Below are 16,367 nucleotides of genomic sequence, written 5' to 3' on the forward strand. Positions count from 1 at the left end.
GAAATCCTTACCATATTCGTACAATGAAAATCGGTATAAAATTGGCAAAATCAAGTCAACCAACCTCAAAATAGTCGCGTTCCCGGATTTCGTCCACAATTTGTGTCGTCATTCAAGTTCAAACCAGCATAAATCTCAACATCTAGCATTCAACAAGACATCCATGGACTTGATGAACTAAAATTTCAGCAATGCTCACCATATACGTTTTCCAAAGTCGTTGACTAACACAACTATGCACGAAATCAACTGAGATGATTAAAAATCGAGGAAATCAACCTCGATGCACAGTAATCAATTTACGTAGCATAAAAGGAAAGTCAGTTTACTTGTCTTCTGGCGAAGTTGCGAAATTCTCGCATTGTGGTCACGCGAAACAGAAAACTTAAAGAGGGGGTGTTGTTGAAGTGAGGAGGAAGAGGGCGGAGAGAGAACGGAGGGTGCAGGGGAACGAAGGGGAAGGGCTGCTGGGTTCTTATAATCTTGCTTTTCCCCTTCTTTGACCGCCTGTGTTGTTGACTTGGCAGCACAGGAACGCACCAGCTGGTGCGGAAGAAGAAAATGAGGGTGGACGGCTGTCTTCTTCACATTTCCCTCACCGCTTGGACGAGTTGAGGCACGGTTTGAGTGCCACACAATGCAATTGTTGGGGCCACTTCTTCTCTCCCACTGCTTGCCCCGCCTGCATGAATATTGGGCACAAATTTGTGCCACTTTGCCAACGTTGGCAGCCTAGAAAAGGCGCCAACTGGAAGGCACTTGGCTAGGCCGGGTGGCGCGGCATGCCGTGCCTAGGTGGCGCAACGAAGGGTAGTGCGCAATGTGGTGGCGGTATAGTGACGAATTTGATGGCGCAACGATAACGGCTAGGTACTCAAGGGCTCATGATTCCAATGGGCAATGGTCAGGATGTCATATTTCGATCCTTCTAGGTCCCATAATTTCCTGAATTTGTCGTCATTTACCTAAAATGATCGTAAGATTGGTTGCGCATATAGGTAAATTAACTTTCTGGGTCTTAACTCGCTTGTAACAATCGTAACTTGTTTACAACCTATTATAAGTAACTTACATTTATGAACAATCATATGCCGTTTAAGTTCACAAAGTGAATATGCCAACTCTTTGCTATTAACCAATAGCATAGTAAAATATCCCAAACTCTTGTAAATGACGGTAGTCATGATTAGTAATTATCCTCAATAATTCTAATTTTCTTATAAAGAAAAAGGAAATTACCAAAAAAAAAAAAAAAAACCGGTTGCATATATACCAATTAAGTCATAAACCTTTCAATTTGATCAATTTAATCTTAAACTTGTTGGCAATTTGCCAATTTAGTCATTCCGAGCAATTTTGGCTAAAAATTGCTAATGTCGATACTGGTAGGATGGCTGACATTGATATTGACAATTTTTATAATTCTTTTAAAAATTTCCAAATATTATTATCATTTTTTTTCTAAGAGGTCTCACAAGGGTGGCCAACCAACCCTCACTAGTCATAGGCAAGGGTTGGCCGATCATCTGATCCTCGTTAATCCCACTCACCTACACCCCTCGCTAGGCTTAGAAGGAAAAAAAATTATAATTATAACAAAAATTCAGAATGTTTTTTTTTTATAAAATTGTCCATTTCAATGTCAGTTATGTTACATAAAACAATCGGTATCCATGTTAATAATTTCTAATCAGAATTGCCTAGAACAAATCGTCCCAATATTTAAGATTAAATTTACTAAATTAAAATATTTAAAACTATATTAACATTAATAATACGTGTTATAGGAGGGGTGGGGGAAAGCAACCATACAGTCCATCTAAAATATCAAGCGGCGGTGGAAAGCGACCATACAGTCCATCTAGGGGGGCGCGGTGGGGGGTGGGGAGGGACCATACAATCCATCTATAATATCAACCAAATTACCAGTAAAGAAAAGCCCAGGGGCTGGAAAACGCCGTTCACTCTCATGGCGTCGGCCGGACTGAGCGCTGCAACGAGAACTTTAACCAGCACTTGGCCTTTTTGAAGTCATCGTATACGTCATCGGCCTCCCTTTGGAGCTTATAACTAATCGCACATTATAAAGTCAAACGAAGTCCTCAAACTCTCTTGTATGCTTGGAGCTTGAGATAGATCGACCGAGAGATCCCAGCGGAAATAGAAGATTTCCTGATACCATCGATCCTTCTTCTCCAATGGCTGCGAATTTCGTCATTCCGACCAAAATGAAGGCTTGGGTGTACCGTGAGCACGGAAACGTCGCCGACGTATTGGGATTGGACCCGGAACTCAAGGTCCCTGAATTGCAAGAAGGCCAAGTGCTGGTTAAAGTTCTTGCCGCAGCGCTCAATCCAGTCGACGCCGCGAGAATGAAGGGGGTTATCAAGCTCCCGGGCTTTTCTCTACCGGTAATTTGGTTGATATTTTAGATGGACTGTATGGCCGCTTTTTTTTCCCCTTATAACATGTATTATTAACGTTATGCCCCACCTTTATGCATTAGGCCGTGCCAGGTTACGATCTCGCCGGCGTTGTGGTGAAGGTGGGCCGCGAAGTGAAGGAGCTCAAGGTCGGGGACGAGGTATATGGATTTATGTTTCACGCCAAGAAAGACGGGACGCTGGCTGAGTACGCAGCCGTGGAAGAGTCGTTCTTGGCTTTGAAGCCCAAGAAGCTGCGTTTCGGGGAGGCTGCTTCTCTGCCGGTGGTCATTCAGACCGCCTATGGAGGCCTTGAGAGAGCTGGCCTCTCTCATGGCAAGTCCCTCCTCGTCTTAGGTGGTGCTGGTGGCGTCGGCACACTCATAATACAGGTACTGTTTTGTTTCCTTCTCTGTTTTCTTGCGAATCATGTCTTACGATTCTCACCGCCTTCTCGCGGGGCTTATTTGATATGAGGACTCTACTTCCATCATTTTTTATTTTTTTTTTTTTTTTTGTGGGGTTTCACTTTCTTTTTTTTTTGGTTGGTCCAATTGTACAGCTAGCTAAGGAAGTTTTTGGTGCATCAAGAGTAGCAGCTACATCCAGCACTGGGAAGCTAGAGTTGTTGAAGAGCTTGGGTGCTGATCTGGCCATTGACTACACCAAAGTCAACTTTGAAGACCTCCCAGAAAAGTTTGATGTTGTCTACGATACAGTTGGTAAGTACGAGAACATAAACGACACCTTGATGCTTTCGACGTCCCATGTTATATAGCTGTGTATGCACGACATTACCATCTGGATGCTATGCAAGTTTCTTTGTTCACCAACAATCAATTCGCTAAAAATGTCCATTTTCATCGATAAAGATTTTCCATGTGATCAGTTTCTTTCCCGACAAGGAACCATTCGGCGCCGGGCTTAACAATCAATATTCCTAATCTGCAGGGGAAATTGAGCGGGCAGCGAAGGCTGTGAAGCCAGGAGGGAGCATCGTGACGATCGTAAAACAAAACAAGACATTACCCCCGCCTGCTTTCTTTTTTGCAGTAACTTCGAACCGTTCGACCTTGGAGAAGTTGAAGCCCTTCTTGGAGAGCGGGAAGGTGAAGCCGGTGATCGACCCCAAGAACCCGTTCCCATTTTCGCAAGTCATTGAGGCCTTCTCGTATCTTCAAACCCGCCGGGCAACTGGAAAACTCGTGATTCACCCCGTCCCATGATACACAAACGAGAAAGAAATAAAGCGTCCACATGGATCTGCCTTAATCACGAGTCCTTAATTAGTAGTCGGTGGTGCTTGTTGTTTGTCTCCGTACATTCAGCTTCTCTTTGCATAGTAGTTTCTACATAGTGCGTGTAGAGAAGCAAGTGGATGTACAAATAAAATAATTACATTTTCTATAAACAATATTACAAACTCTTTATACTATCACACTCTCGCAACTACTCACTTTACTTGCTCACCGACTCACTTCAAAAACCACACACGAACACAACTCTCTCTGCACACACCCAGTCACTCTCTATCTGTAATATATGGGCTTTAAAACAAGAAAAGAAAAAGAAAGGGTTGAAAAGTCAAAAAGGGAAGTTGAAAGAAAGTGGAGGAAGCTTCGGCTGAGTTTAAAAAGATAGAGAGAGGGAGAGAAAGAGAAGAATATCGGCAGAAGCAGGGGAAAACGCGAAACAGGGGAGAAGAGAGAAATAAGAGAAAAGAAAAAAAGGGAAAAAGGGAAAAACTTTAGTACGCTTGTGGTCCGGACGCCTCATCAAGCCGACTCAAGTGTGTTTTGCAACGCCGATAAGGAATCGAAGCTTTTAATCACCTACTTCAAGTAATCGCCGTGATTAGGGCTCAAAATTCGGATTTCTTAGATATTTGTGTGGCGAAACCCGATTTTTGAGTCGTTAAGCTATATATTTTTTTAGAAATGATACTTTGGGATGTTGTGAAGCTATAGTATCTTTCGGATCGTGATTTGAGCTTGTGGTTTGTTAGGAATGGAATTTTGAAGTTGGGGGCACAATCTGGTACTGTAGCGAACAGTGACTTCAAGTCTCTTTTTTGTTGTTTTCGGTACTGTTTTGGGGTGGCTGAGTTGGGGTTGTTGTTTTACGTTAAGAGAGCTTTCTAAAGACTATAAGACGGCTTGAAACGGAATTTTGTGGAGAGAGTTATGGCGTGACGAAGTTGGCGCATGGGCCGCGCCTAGTTGAAATTGATAGGTTTCTGCTAAATTGTGAGCTTTTGGGGCGCATAGGTGTCATTTTATCGACTAATAGGCCTAGTATAGGTGAGTTGTTATAAAGAATATCCTTTTTACTTGGCTTTTTTATATTGTTTTTCCGTTAATTGTTAGGGATCCGAATGCGTTGGTTCGTGTGAGCGTCATAGTTGATTTTTGGCTTTTCCCAGGTGAATGACACTATTTCTTCTTTGTATTTTAAACTCATATTTTGAGAAACGTGGTGAATTATATATTCCATAAGTTGATAAAAAGCATATTTTGTTGCATAAAATAGGATCGAGCTATTACTGCCATTTTTGTTGTTTGAAGGGAATTATATTCCGACTTCGATTTGAATGGTTGTTTGAAAAGAGATTTGTGAAATTCTTTGTGAAATAATCTTGAAATGTTTTGGAGAATGCTTTGATATTTATATATCGAATTTTGAGTTGTGATATGACTTTCTTTCTGATGTTGGATTACTGGATATTGTGATTGGTGGTTGGTGCTTAATGTCGATGCGGACCCTAAGGGTGTGTGGGTATGCGCATACTATACTAAGATATCCTTTGGGCTAAGCCACCGGCTAATAATAGGTGGAGACCTTGCTAATGGGGGAATCTTGGTCGTTTTGTCACAAGCGTTACGCGTGACCATAGTTAGACATTTGAGCATGAATTGGTCAATGGAGTAGACGATTGACGTGTGATTTGAGTTTGGTCAATGGAGTGGACCATCAATATGATTTAATGAGATTAATCAATGGAATGGATCATTGATGCATGTTTTACAAGATTGACTAATGGATTCGACCATTGATATTTTCGATATTCGAGTTATGATTTGATATTATGATAAAGTGAGTTATGTTTGTGTTTTAAAATGTGTATAGTAATTTCTTGATCCGCTTAAAAGAAATGTGTTACTCACTAAGCCGTGGTAGCTCACTCCTCTCATCTACTTATTTTTTTGGTTCTTCAGCGAGTCGCGAATAGGCATGAGCGTTCGTTCGGAGAAGACTTTTGTGGTGGAAATTTTTGGGGTATAGCTTATGCATAGTTGATAAGTTTATAAGTTAGTCTTTGTAGAAGATCATGTTTTGATTTTTGTGGATTATAGATATACTCTGATATTGTAACCAATTGTCCCTTCTTGTCAAATATATATATGTGGATGTATATATGTTGATATCGGATTGAAATTTTGGTTACGTTGAGACTGCGTCCTTTGAAAAAAGGACGGCGGTATCATGCCCTTTCTTCTTGTGAATCAGGGTGTGACACTATCACCCTGCACTTACACTACACACGCCTCACACGCCTCACACTCCACACCACTACACACTTTTCTACACAAGACCCCTATCACCCTACCACTCACACTACACGCACAAGACACACTTCCTCTTATTTATAGGCTGCAAGGTCGGTGGAGTCCTTCAAGCTCTCAACTTGCCGACTTCAAGTAGTCAACAATTCCGGTTACTTGTCCAGCAAGGATTTTGACCAAAGAAGCAAAGATGTGGTCGAGAAAAACCTGGAGAGAGAGAGAGAGATAGGCGGTGCTTTTTCTAACGCAGCGCGATGAAAGTTTCAACTTTCCTAGTCTCCATTCTCTGCGTTTGTTGTCTATGTAAAATTTCGATGGTGATATATCTGACACCCTCCGAGCTTTATAGCCCTAACTGCCCTCACTTTTCTCTGCGTAACGGAAAAAACGAAACGTTAACCAATGGCATATTAACACTTTCTTCTTCGCTTTTTGTTCCACGGAGGAACAAGTTTATTCACTTGAATGACACAACACAACCTCTACAACAGTTCATCCTGACTCTTGGTAAGACGATGCAGAATTTCGCATAGCCCGTGAAAAGTTATGAACGTCAAGGGATGCTGCGGTTTATGTTCATGCTTTACCAACATCGAACTTTTCGGAGAGGTCTTTGAAGTTGTCCTTGGTGTAATAAATGGCCAGATCAGCGCCCAACCTCTTGAGTAGATCCAGGTTCCCAGTACCAGATGTAGCTGCCACTCTTGATGCACCAGAAACTTCCTTAGCTAGCTGTGCAATTGGACCGACCAAGAAAAAAGAATATGAAGCACCACAAAAAAAATGTGAGAAGTAGAGTTCTTATGTCGAGTGGATCCCACGTGAAGCCGATGCGATTCGAGAGACACGATTAGCGAGAAAATGGTACCTGAATTGAGAGTGTGCCAACACCACCAGCACCACCCAAAACAAGGAGGGACTTTGCCGAGAGAGAGGCCATCTCTTTCAAGGCCTCCATAGGCAGTCTGAAGGACCAACGGCAAAGAAGCTGCCTCCTTGAAAATCAGCTTCTTGGGCTTCAAAGCCAAGGATGACTCATCCACCGCCGTGTACTCAGCGAACGTCTCGTATTTCTTGGCACGCCCTGTAAATCCACATACCTCGTCCCCAACCTTGAGCTCCTTCACTTCGCAACCCACCTTCACCACAATGCTGGCGAGATTGTAACCCAGCACGGCCTAATGCAAAATGGTGGGCCATAATGTTAATAATACATGTTATAAGGGGGAAAAAAGCAACGATACATATCATCTAAAATATTTTTTTAAAATTACCGGTAAAGAAGATCCCGGGGGCTGGTAAACCTTAATCACTCTCATGGTGTCTAATGGATTGAGCGCCGCAGCAACGACCTTCACCAGCACCTGGCCTTCTTGCACTTCAGGGACCTCGAACTCCGGGTCCACTCTCAACGCTGGTGACGTCTCCATGCTCACGATACACCCAAGCCTTCGTTGTAGCTGGAATGGCGAAATTCGCGGCCATGGAGAAGAATGGATGAATTAGTAGAAGGAAATTCTCCTTTCTTTCTTTTTTTCTGGGATCTCTCGGTCGATCTATCTCAAGCTCAAAGCACACGAGAGAGTGGGATGACTTCGTTTGCTTTTATAGAGTGCAATGATCATAAGCTCTAAGGGGAGTCTAATGACAGATACGATGATTTCATATCAGACATGCTTTCAACAAATCTATAGTATTTTGAATTAGCATAAATACAATAGATTTAGAACTTTTTCTTTTATAATTTCCCCGTTAAAAGCATGTTGGTCCTAGATAAACCTTAGCTTCAATGGAGACAAATTCCTGCCAAGTGATAGGACTGTTATGACAGCCTCAAATTTGTTGAAACTGATCCCACGAAGGTGATTTTATAATCACTAAACTCACTTGCATAGGGCAAAATTTCAGTGACTGATCGTATTCACGCTTTTCCTCTCGCAATGCTTCGATTAAACAATGAAATCCTCTGTCGTGCTGATCTCCACTATTCATATATTGCATCGAAACTGCATCAAGTAGATTTAATACATGCACACAGGTAAACGACCAAAGAAAAAAAAAAGTAGGCAAGTCATTCATCTGTTTTGATCGATTATGGGGAACAGAGCGTATAAAGTGAGAACCGGAGATGATGGAGCAGAGAGCAAAGGCCATGAAAGCCAGGAGGGAGAGAACCATGGATGCGGTTGCCATCTGTGGGAACTCGTCCTCACCATAGTTCGATTTCCAGTCGTCGACTCTCTCGTTGTGGCTGATGATGATGCCAATAACTGCAGGTAATTCATTACCTGCAGCTCCGCACACAGCGGTCATAGCTGGAATTCAAGACGACACGAAATATTCCAATCATGAGAACATGGAAAGTTTCAAATGCATTCTGCTATCAATCTGTACTGCCGAGGGGAATTCTGTTCCCTTATCGATCCATTTAGCTTGTGTCACCTCAGTGCCATTGTTTCCACACTACGCCGAGTCAAGTCTTTTTAGAATGGTAAATCACACTTGACCAGAGTTGAGATCCAATGGCCATATCTATTCTTTAGGCTTCCATTTTACACACGTTTAAACACAGCACAAGTTTGTTAGTCAATTGAGGCCATGAGAGTGTGATCATATTAGCCAACAGCTGGTTACCACCATTATCATCATTTTTCTTTTCCAATTGGCCAACATAATTTCAAGGATAGTTAGATATATCGCCATCAAAATTTACTTTCGGTGACAAAGGCACAATATGGAGACTAGGAAATTTTAAACCTCCCATCGCACTAACTCTAAACGTAGAAACTAGAATACAGAGAAGTCAAATATACAGAGACAACAAGAAGCACCATCGACCGCTAATCAAGGACTCGTGATTAAGGCAGATCCATGTGAAGGCTCTACTTCCTTCTTGGGTGTGTTTCACGGGACGGGATGGATCACGACTTTTCCGGCTGCCCGGCGGGTTTGAAGATGCGAGAAGGCCTCAATGGCCTGCGAAAACGGGAACGGGCTCTTCGGATCAATCACCGGCTTCACCTTCCCGCTCTCCAAGAAGGGCTTTAACTTCTCCAATGTCGCACCGTCCGATGCTGATACGAAGGAAAAAGCTGGCGGGGGTAATGTCTTGCTATGTTCTACAATCGTCACCACGCTCCCTCCAGGCTTCACAGCCTTCACTGCCCGCTCACTTTGCCCTGCACATGAGGAACATTAATTGCTAAGCCCGGTGCCAAACAGTTCCTTATAAAATCTTATCCATGAAAATGGACATTTTTAGCGAATCGATTTTCAGTGAACAAAGAAAATTGCATAGCATCCACCTGGTAATGTCATGCATACGCAACTATATAATATGGGACGTCAAAAAGATCAAGTTCGTTTATGTTCTTTTACTTACCAATTGCCACATAGACAACATCAAACTTTTCTGAGAGGTCTTCAAAATTGACCTTGGTGTAGTCAATGGCCAGATCAGCACCCAAACTCTTCAACAAATCTAGCTTCCCAGTGCTACATGTAGCTGCTACTCTTGATGCACCAAAAACTTCCTTAGCTAGCTGTGCAATTGGATCAACAACAACAAAAAAATGTGAAACCCCACCCAAAAAGAAGAAGAAGAAGAAGAAGAAGAAGAAGAAGAAGAAGAAGAAGAAGAAGAAGAAGAAGAAGAAGAAGGTAAAAGTATAATCCTCGTATCGAGTAAGTCCCCTGTGAAGTCGATGTGATTATGATTCGTAAGAAAACAAAGAAGGAAACAAAATGATACCTGTATCACGAGTGTGCCGACACCACCGGCACCACCCAAGACAAGGAGGGACTTGCCGGGTGAGAGGCCGACTCTTTCGAGGCCTCCATAGGCAGTATGAATGACCAACGGCAAGGAAGCAGCCTCCTCAAAACTCAGCTTCTTGGGCTTCAAAGCCAAGGTTGACTCATCCACGGCCGTGTACTCTGCCAGCGTCCCGTATATCGTGGCACATCCATATACCTCGTCCCCAACTTTCAGCTTCTCCACTTCGCCACCCACCTTCACCACAATCCCAGCAAGATCGTAGCCCGGGACGGCCTAATGCAAAAGGGTGGGGCATAACGTTAATATAACATGTTGTAAGGAAAAGAAAAGGCGACGGATACAGTCCATCTAAAATATCAACCAAATTACCGGTAAAGTAAAGTGCGGGAGCTTGTAAACTGCATTCACTCTCATGTGGTCAATCGGATTGAGTGCTGCGGCGAGGACTTTAACCAGCACCTGGCCTTTTTGCACTTCAGGGACCTCGAATTCCTGGTTTAATCTCAACACATTGCCGACGTCTCCATACTCGCGATACACCCAAGCCTTCATTTTAGTCGGAACGACGAAATTCGTGGCCATGGATCTTTCTCTAAGATCTCTGGATCGATCTATCTCAAGCTCGAAGCACACAATACGGTGTGAGGACTTCGTTTGCTTTTTATAAAGGGGTGATGGTTACGAGCACCAGGGGGGGCTGGTGACATATCCGGTGACTTCATAATGGAGAAACTGTCATTGATGACGCCAAACGAAAAGGGTTGACGAGTTCAAAGACGTGCCAGACCAAGGCAAAGAGAAACTCAGGTCTTTGGTCTCGTGGTGAAATATGCAGCAATCTCTCAAAACTGTACTGGTGCAGAAAAGTCTATGGGATTATATTATTTTCTATCTATATGCCTATGGGCTGCTTTCACGGTTTTAGATTAGAAAAGTCTAGATATACCATTGATGTATGAAATTTGAACTACTAGAAAATGTCCCCACTTGAGTGGTTACTAGAGAAATGAACTCAAAAGTAGGGATAAGAGTAGAATTGTTTTGACAATGAACATCCAACATTTTACGCTCCGTCTAAAATAAATAATTTGAAAATATCATCTTGAAAATAATCGCTTCTATTGTTTAAAATAATTAGTTAATGAAAAATATTTTCATCGCCAACAATAATATACATCTAAATATTTCTATAAACTACGAAAATATTTTTTATTCATTCATTCCAATAAGTGATATATGTAATCATTTTTAGGAAAAATATTTTCCAAATCATTCATTTTTTTTTTTAAATAAACAAAACCTTTGTTAGTAAATCAATTTTTATATACTTTCTTCGATCCTTCCGGGGTCCCATAATTTTCCAAATTTGTCATCATTTGCCTAAAATGATGGTAAGATCGGTTGTGCTTCTAGGTAAATTTAACTTTTTGGTCTTAACTCACTTCTAACAATCATAACTTGTTTACAACCTATAATAAGTAACTTACATTTATAAACAATCATCTGCCCATTAAGTTCGCAAAGTGATCATGCCAACACTTAGCTATTAACCAATAGCATAGTAAAATATCCCAAACTCTTGTAAATGACGGTAGTTATGATTAGTAATTATCCTCCATAATTCTAATTTTCTTATAAAGAAAAAGAAAATTACTTAAGTTTTAAACTTTTCAATTTGATCAATTTAATTTTTAACTTCTTAACAATTTTGACTAGAAATCATCGATGTCAACACCAACATGCCATGTAGGATGGCCAACACTAATAGTAACAGTTTTTATAATTCGTTTAAAAATTTTCAAATGTTATTTATTCTCTTTCTTTTTCTTTATTTTTTCCTTACGAGGTCTCGCAAGGGTGGCCGGCCAACCCTCGCTAGGCAAGGGTTGGCTGACCCTCACTGATCCCACTCACCGGCAGCCCTTGTCAAGCTTAGAAGGGAAAAGAATAAATAAATAAAATCAAATTTTAACAAAAATTCAATTTTTTTTTAAATTATCTATTTCAACATCAACTATGTCACGTAAAATGACTAATGTCTACATTAACAATTTCCGATTTAAATTAACCAGAACAAATCATCCAAAAATTTAAGACCAAATTTATTAGATTAAAAGATTTAAAACTGAATTCGTATGAAGACAATATATTTATGACCTTTTTTTTATAATTTTCATTAAAAGCATGTTGTTCCTAGATAAACCTTAGCTTCAATGGAGACAAATTCCTGCCAAGCGATAGGATTGTTATGACAGCCTCAAATTTGTTGAAATTGATCATACAAGGATAACTTTATAATCACTAAACTCACTTGCATAAGGCAAAATTTCAGTGGCTGATCGTATTCACTCTTTTCCTCTCGCAATGCTTCGATCAAACAGTGAAATCCTCTGTCGTGCTTATCTACACTATTCATATATTGCACCGAAACTGCATTAAGTAGATTTAGTACATGCACACAGGTAATTGACCGACCAAAGAAAAACAAAAGTAGGTAGGTCATTCATCTGTTTTCATCGATTACGAGGAACGGAGGGTACAAAGCGTGTAACCAGAGATGATGGAGCAGAGAGCAAAGGCCATGAAAGCCAGGATGGAGAGAGCCACGGATGCAGTTGCCATCTGTGGGAACTTGTCCTCTCCCCAGTTCAATTCCCAGTCATCAACTCTCGTCGCCGCCGATGATGATGCCGATAACAGCAGATAACTCATAACCTGCAGTTCCCACACACAGCAGTCAGAGCTTGAGTTGAAAATGACACGAAATATTCCAATCATGAGAACATGGAAAGTTTCAAATGCATTCTAATATCAATCTTTACTGTGAGGGAATTCTGTTCCCTTTCTGATCTTTATATGGAAATCAAAGGACAAGGGACTGTTCCCCTGAACATGGGTCTCCAAAACCCGATGTCTTAGGTTCAAATCATTTAGCTTGTCACCTCAGTGCCATTGTTTTCACAAATCAAGTGTTCTAGAATAATAAATCACACTTGTCTGGTGTTGAAAGCCGATGGCCATATCTATTCTGTAGGCTTTCATTTTATACACCTATGAACACAGCATCAGTTTGTTAGTCAATGGAGCTAATATCTCTGACTGAATAAATTAAAGGATTTTTTATTTAGTACTAGCATGGAGTGAAAAAGTTATTCCTCATATAGCATAAAACAATTGTACATATGCAGGTTTATTTTTGGTGACTGTATTCAGTTCATTAGTAGATAAATATTCTTAGTCCAAGATTATTTGTTCAAAAGTCTTTTTACAAAGACCGGCTTTCCAATATAAAATCTGAAGACAGTACATTGAATTTGTTTGATGCCTACGTACTCGAGGCAAGACACACACAAGAGCCCCCGAGAGGAAAGAGTTGAAAACCGGGGTTTTGCCAAAGGCTCAAAATGAAATAAGATATGACAGAGATGCCAACATTGTTTTCATTCACTTGTAAAGTTCAACCTACCAGCCGTGAAATATTCCATAGAAAGTAGAAAGTCAGGGTTCACAGCAAAGAACAACACCTATCAAAATGGGAGAATATTTCTTCTTCTTTTTTGGCAAAGGGTAAGAATATATAGAGCTTTAACCAATAATTACAAAAGATCCGGCGCCACAAAACTTGCACTCAACAAGACAACAAGTCAGAGTGAGTGGAAGGGCACCGAATGCAAAAGAGGACCGCAGGAGCGGGCCTAAAGAAGCAGAAACAGCCAAAATAATGGCAAAAGAAAAGGAAGCAGTGGGAGGCCACTGAAACGATGGGAGAATATTTTCTTCTTTTCCTTTTTACAAATTCAATCTCATGGGCCAAAATTAATCAAGGTCTATGAAACGATGAAATTATACTGGATCATTAAAAAGGGAGGGCTACAAGACCCCACAAGTTCACTGCATATGTTTGTGGTTTTCTCAACTACAATAGGTATGGAGTGAACTCTACTTTTCCTAAGAAAGCTTTACTTGTCATCCTGGGACCACTGGTGGCAAAATCTAACTTTTTCCTTCCTAACCACGAAGACAGATTAAACTAACCAAAGAAATGACACTCGTCCAATGACATGCTGACTTTGCCCCAGTCACTTTACAATGGGCATTCTATCACACCCTGCCAAAAGTCTTATTCGTTTTACTTTAGAAAAGACCACAACTTTTTCAAGTGCAATACACACGGGAGAGAACAAAAAATTGCCAGCAAAAGGCAGCATCTATCGAGTAAGAAAGGTAGGAAAAGTTAGAAAGGATAGTCCTAGGTGAACTCGATAGAATGGGAACCAAAAGCAAATGGTACACGAAAACTTTAACCCCCAAGCACAGTTCTTATCACAAACAACTAAAATTAATTGGAGGCCCCATCTATGATGATCAATCACACATCCAGAGAAAGAGTAATATCACCTAATCAAAATGACAAGATGCGGGCCACTGAGAAATGTGCATTCCAGGAAAAGAAGATAGTGAAAAGAATAGAAGGTTCACCTGATCCAGGAAAAAGTCCAGGTGATGCCGGAGATGGAACCCAGCGATACGCTTTCCGGTGGCTGACAAATAAGAAACGTCGCAAGCTTGCAGCCCCGAATACACAAATCCGATCGCATTCACCGCTACTATGTACCTGCATAATGTAAGAATTTATCAGAAGGTATCATCATTTGTGATCTTTCCAAATGCCCAAAATCATCTCACCAACCCCGAAAGCCAAACAACAACTGAAGGAACAAAAAGCACATCACATGGGATCACCAGCTTTCAGTTGGGAGTTGCAAAAATTCACAGAAACCTCAATCTAAGAAGACTGACAAAATGAGAAATTGGAACACTTAGTTCTGAAGAGTTATTACATGGGATGAAATCAGACCTGAACTCCCTGTATCGGTAGAAGGAATCAAGAGCCCAGCCCTGGTTCTTATCAGCCACCATAACAGAGAAAGACACCAAGCACAGCACAAGCCCACACACTCTCAGCACCAACAGCGCCCTCCTCACCATTCTCTCTCTCCTCACCCTCCTCAGTATCGACAGGCTCGGCCTCAACCTTCCACTCCCGCCGCCTCCTCCTACTCCTCCTCCTCCTCCTCCGCCGCCGCCGCCGCCATCGGCGCCGATGCCAGCTCCGGCGCCGGCGCCGCCTTCTTGCTTGACCTGGGCGCTCTCGGCGCCCGGATCCACCACGGTCAGCGGGCCCGGGCCGTCCCTCACCGACCGCTTCACGGAGACCGCCGCCACCGGCGCCGCCAGCGAGAGCGGCGGAGGGTCGGGGCTCGCGGCGGGGGCGGCCACGGGCGGGGGCGAACGGGCTGGGGCGTCGTCCCGCGGGGAGGATAAGCGGCTGAGGGGGCTCTGGTCGGAGCAGAGGGACGAGTTGTAGGGCGAATCGATCCGGTGGAGCGGCGACGTCATCGGGGACGGCAGCTCGCCGCCTCCGGGGCGGGGCGGCGTGGCTGCGGGGTTGGGTTCGGAGCGGGACGAAGAGGGCGGAGATGCAGTGGGAATCGGGTGCTTCTCTTCTTCTTCTGCTTCTTCTTCTTCTTCTTCTGCTTCTTCTCGCTCTTCTACAGTTTCTCGGTCGGCGCGGCGATGATCGTCATCGGCTTCCATTTTCTGCGACTGAGTTCGAGTTCGAGTTCGAGTTCGAGTCGTCCACCGATGAAGGTGGCTTATTATAAATAAATAAAATGGAGCAGTTTGACGACGGACGAGAGACTGATTGCCAAGTAGGCAAATAGTTCTTGGCAGTTTCCTGGATTGGTTGGACGGAACGAACTCAAAATTCGAAAGACGTCTTTTCTTAAATACTGGTTATATTATTTGAAAAGATTAATCAATAATAAATATTTTTAATATTGATAATTATTTATATCTAACTATTTTCATAAGTGAGGAAAACATTTCATATTTATTCATTTTTATAAGTAATATAAAAATAAATGATCACTTTTTGAAAAAAAAATTTAAAATCTTGAGTTTCCATCGAACAAGCGCACTTAAGATTTTACTTCATTATTTTATAAGGCATCAATTATGTACCAATGAGGAAATTTCTTGCGAAAGTGCCTTGAGTCATAGTTATTCATCATTTCAAATCAATGACATGTGAAATTGTACTACTAATAAACTAATATCTAGAAAACTTGTCCAAGGGATCGAGTTTGAAATTGAAAATATCAAATTGCGAACTAAAGAGTTCAGTATTTGAAGTTTAATCAACAATTTGTCTTGGATTCATTTGTTCTGCAAAGAATGACTGATTTAGAAAATACTTTCTTAAATACGATTATTCATGCAGTTCGATATAATTAATTAATGAAAAATATTTTTATTATCAATAATAATTTATGTCTAATGGATTTTGATGGATAATGAAAAAAATCCTCATTTATAAACGGTTATTTTAAAAATATTTTTTAAATTTATCATTTTTGCGAACCAAACATATCACTTCCACTTGCATATTCTTCCAGTCGTAAATAACACTTAACTGAGTGCGCCGTTTAATTTTTCAGACAGACAAAATATATCAAAGTTGATTTGACAGGATTCTCAGGGCAAAGCCACAGTAAACATCTTGTCCTGTTTGCTCTTGCTTTGTTTCTTTCTCCTTTC

General features: G+C 41.5%; 3 protein-coding genes and 1 pseudogene across 3 annotated transcripts; 1 reads left to right on the forward strand and 3 right to left on the reverse strand.

The window, feature by feature from the left end:
• Positions 1 to 7,471, reverse strand: part of LOC104420641 — a 41,508-nt pseudogene extending 34,037 nt beyond the window's left edge.
• Positions 1,993 to 3,853, forward strand: LOC120288292 (2-methylene-furan-3-one reductase-like). Its single transcript, XM_039302116.1, has 4 exons — positions 1,993 to 2,411; positions 2,507 to 2,815; positions 2,986 to 3,145; positions 3,375 to 3,853. Exons 1-4 carry the CDS (start codon positions 2,199 to 2,201, stop codon positions 3,647 to 3,649), a joined length of 957 nt encoding a protein of 318 aa, XP_039158050.1. The 5' UTR covers positions 1,993 to 2,198; the 3' UTR covers positions 3,650 to 3,853.
• A 1,187-nt stretch (positions 7,472 to 8,658) lies between the features above and the next one.
• LOC104419272 (2-methylene-furan-3-one reductase) lies at positions 8,659 to 11,061 on the reverse strand. The gene is made up of 4 exons (XM_010030896.3): positions 10,134 to 11,061; positions 9,738 to 10,037; positions 9,369 to 9,528; positions 8,659 to 9,165 (listed from the first exon to the last, which is right to left on the reverse strand). Exons 1-4 carry the CDS (start codon positions 10,344 to 10,346, stop codon positions 8,891 to 8,893), a joined length of 948 nt encoding a protein of 315 aa, XP_010029198.2. The 5' UTR covers positions 10,347 to 11,061; the 3' UTR covers positions 8,659 to 8,890.
• Positions 11,062 to 12,080: 1,019 nt separating this feature from the next.
• On the reverse strand, positions 12,081 to 15,498 carry LOC104419273 (CASP-like protein 4A2). Its single transcript, XM_010030897.3, has 3 exons — positions 14,623 to 15,498; positions 14,244 to 14,379; positions 12,081 to 12,479 (listed from the first exon to the last, which is right to left on the reverse strand). The coding sequence occupies exons 1-3, from the start codon at positions 15,360 to 15,362 to the stop codon at positions 12,285 to 12,287; spliced, it is 1,071 nt and encodes a 356-aa protein (XP_010029199.1). The 5' UTR covers positions 15,363 to 15,498; the 3' UTR covers positions 12,081 to 12,284.
• Between the last annotated feature and the right edge of the window lie 869 nt (positions 15,499 to 16,367).

The sequence above is a fragment of the Eucalyptus grandis genome, chromosome 9 (assembly GCF_016545825.1).
Source record: "Eucalyptus grandis isolate ANBG69807.140 chromosome 9, ASM1654582v1, whole genome shotgun sequence".
Lineage (NCBI taxonomy): Eukaryota > Viridiplantae > Streptophyta > Magnoliopsida > Myrtales > Myrtaceae > Eucalyptus > Eucalyptus grandis.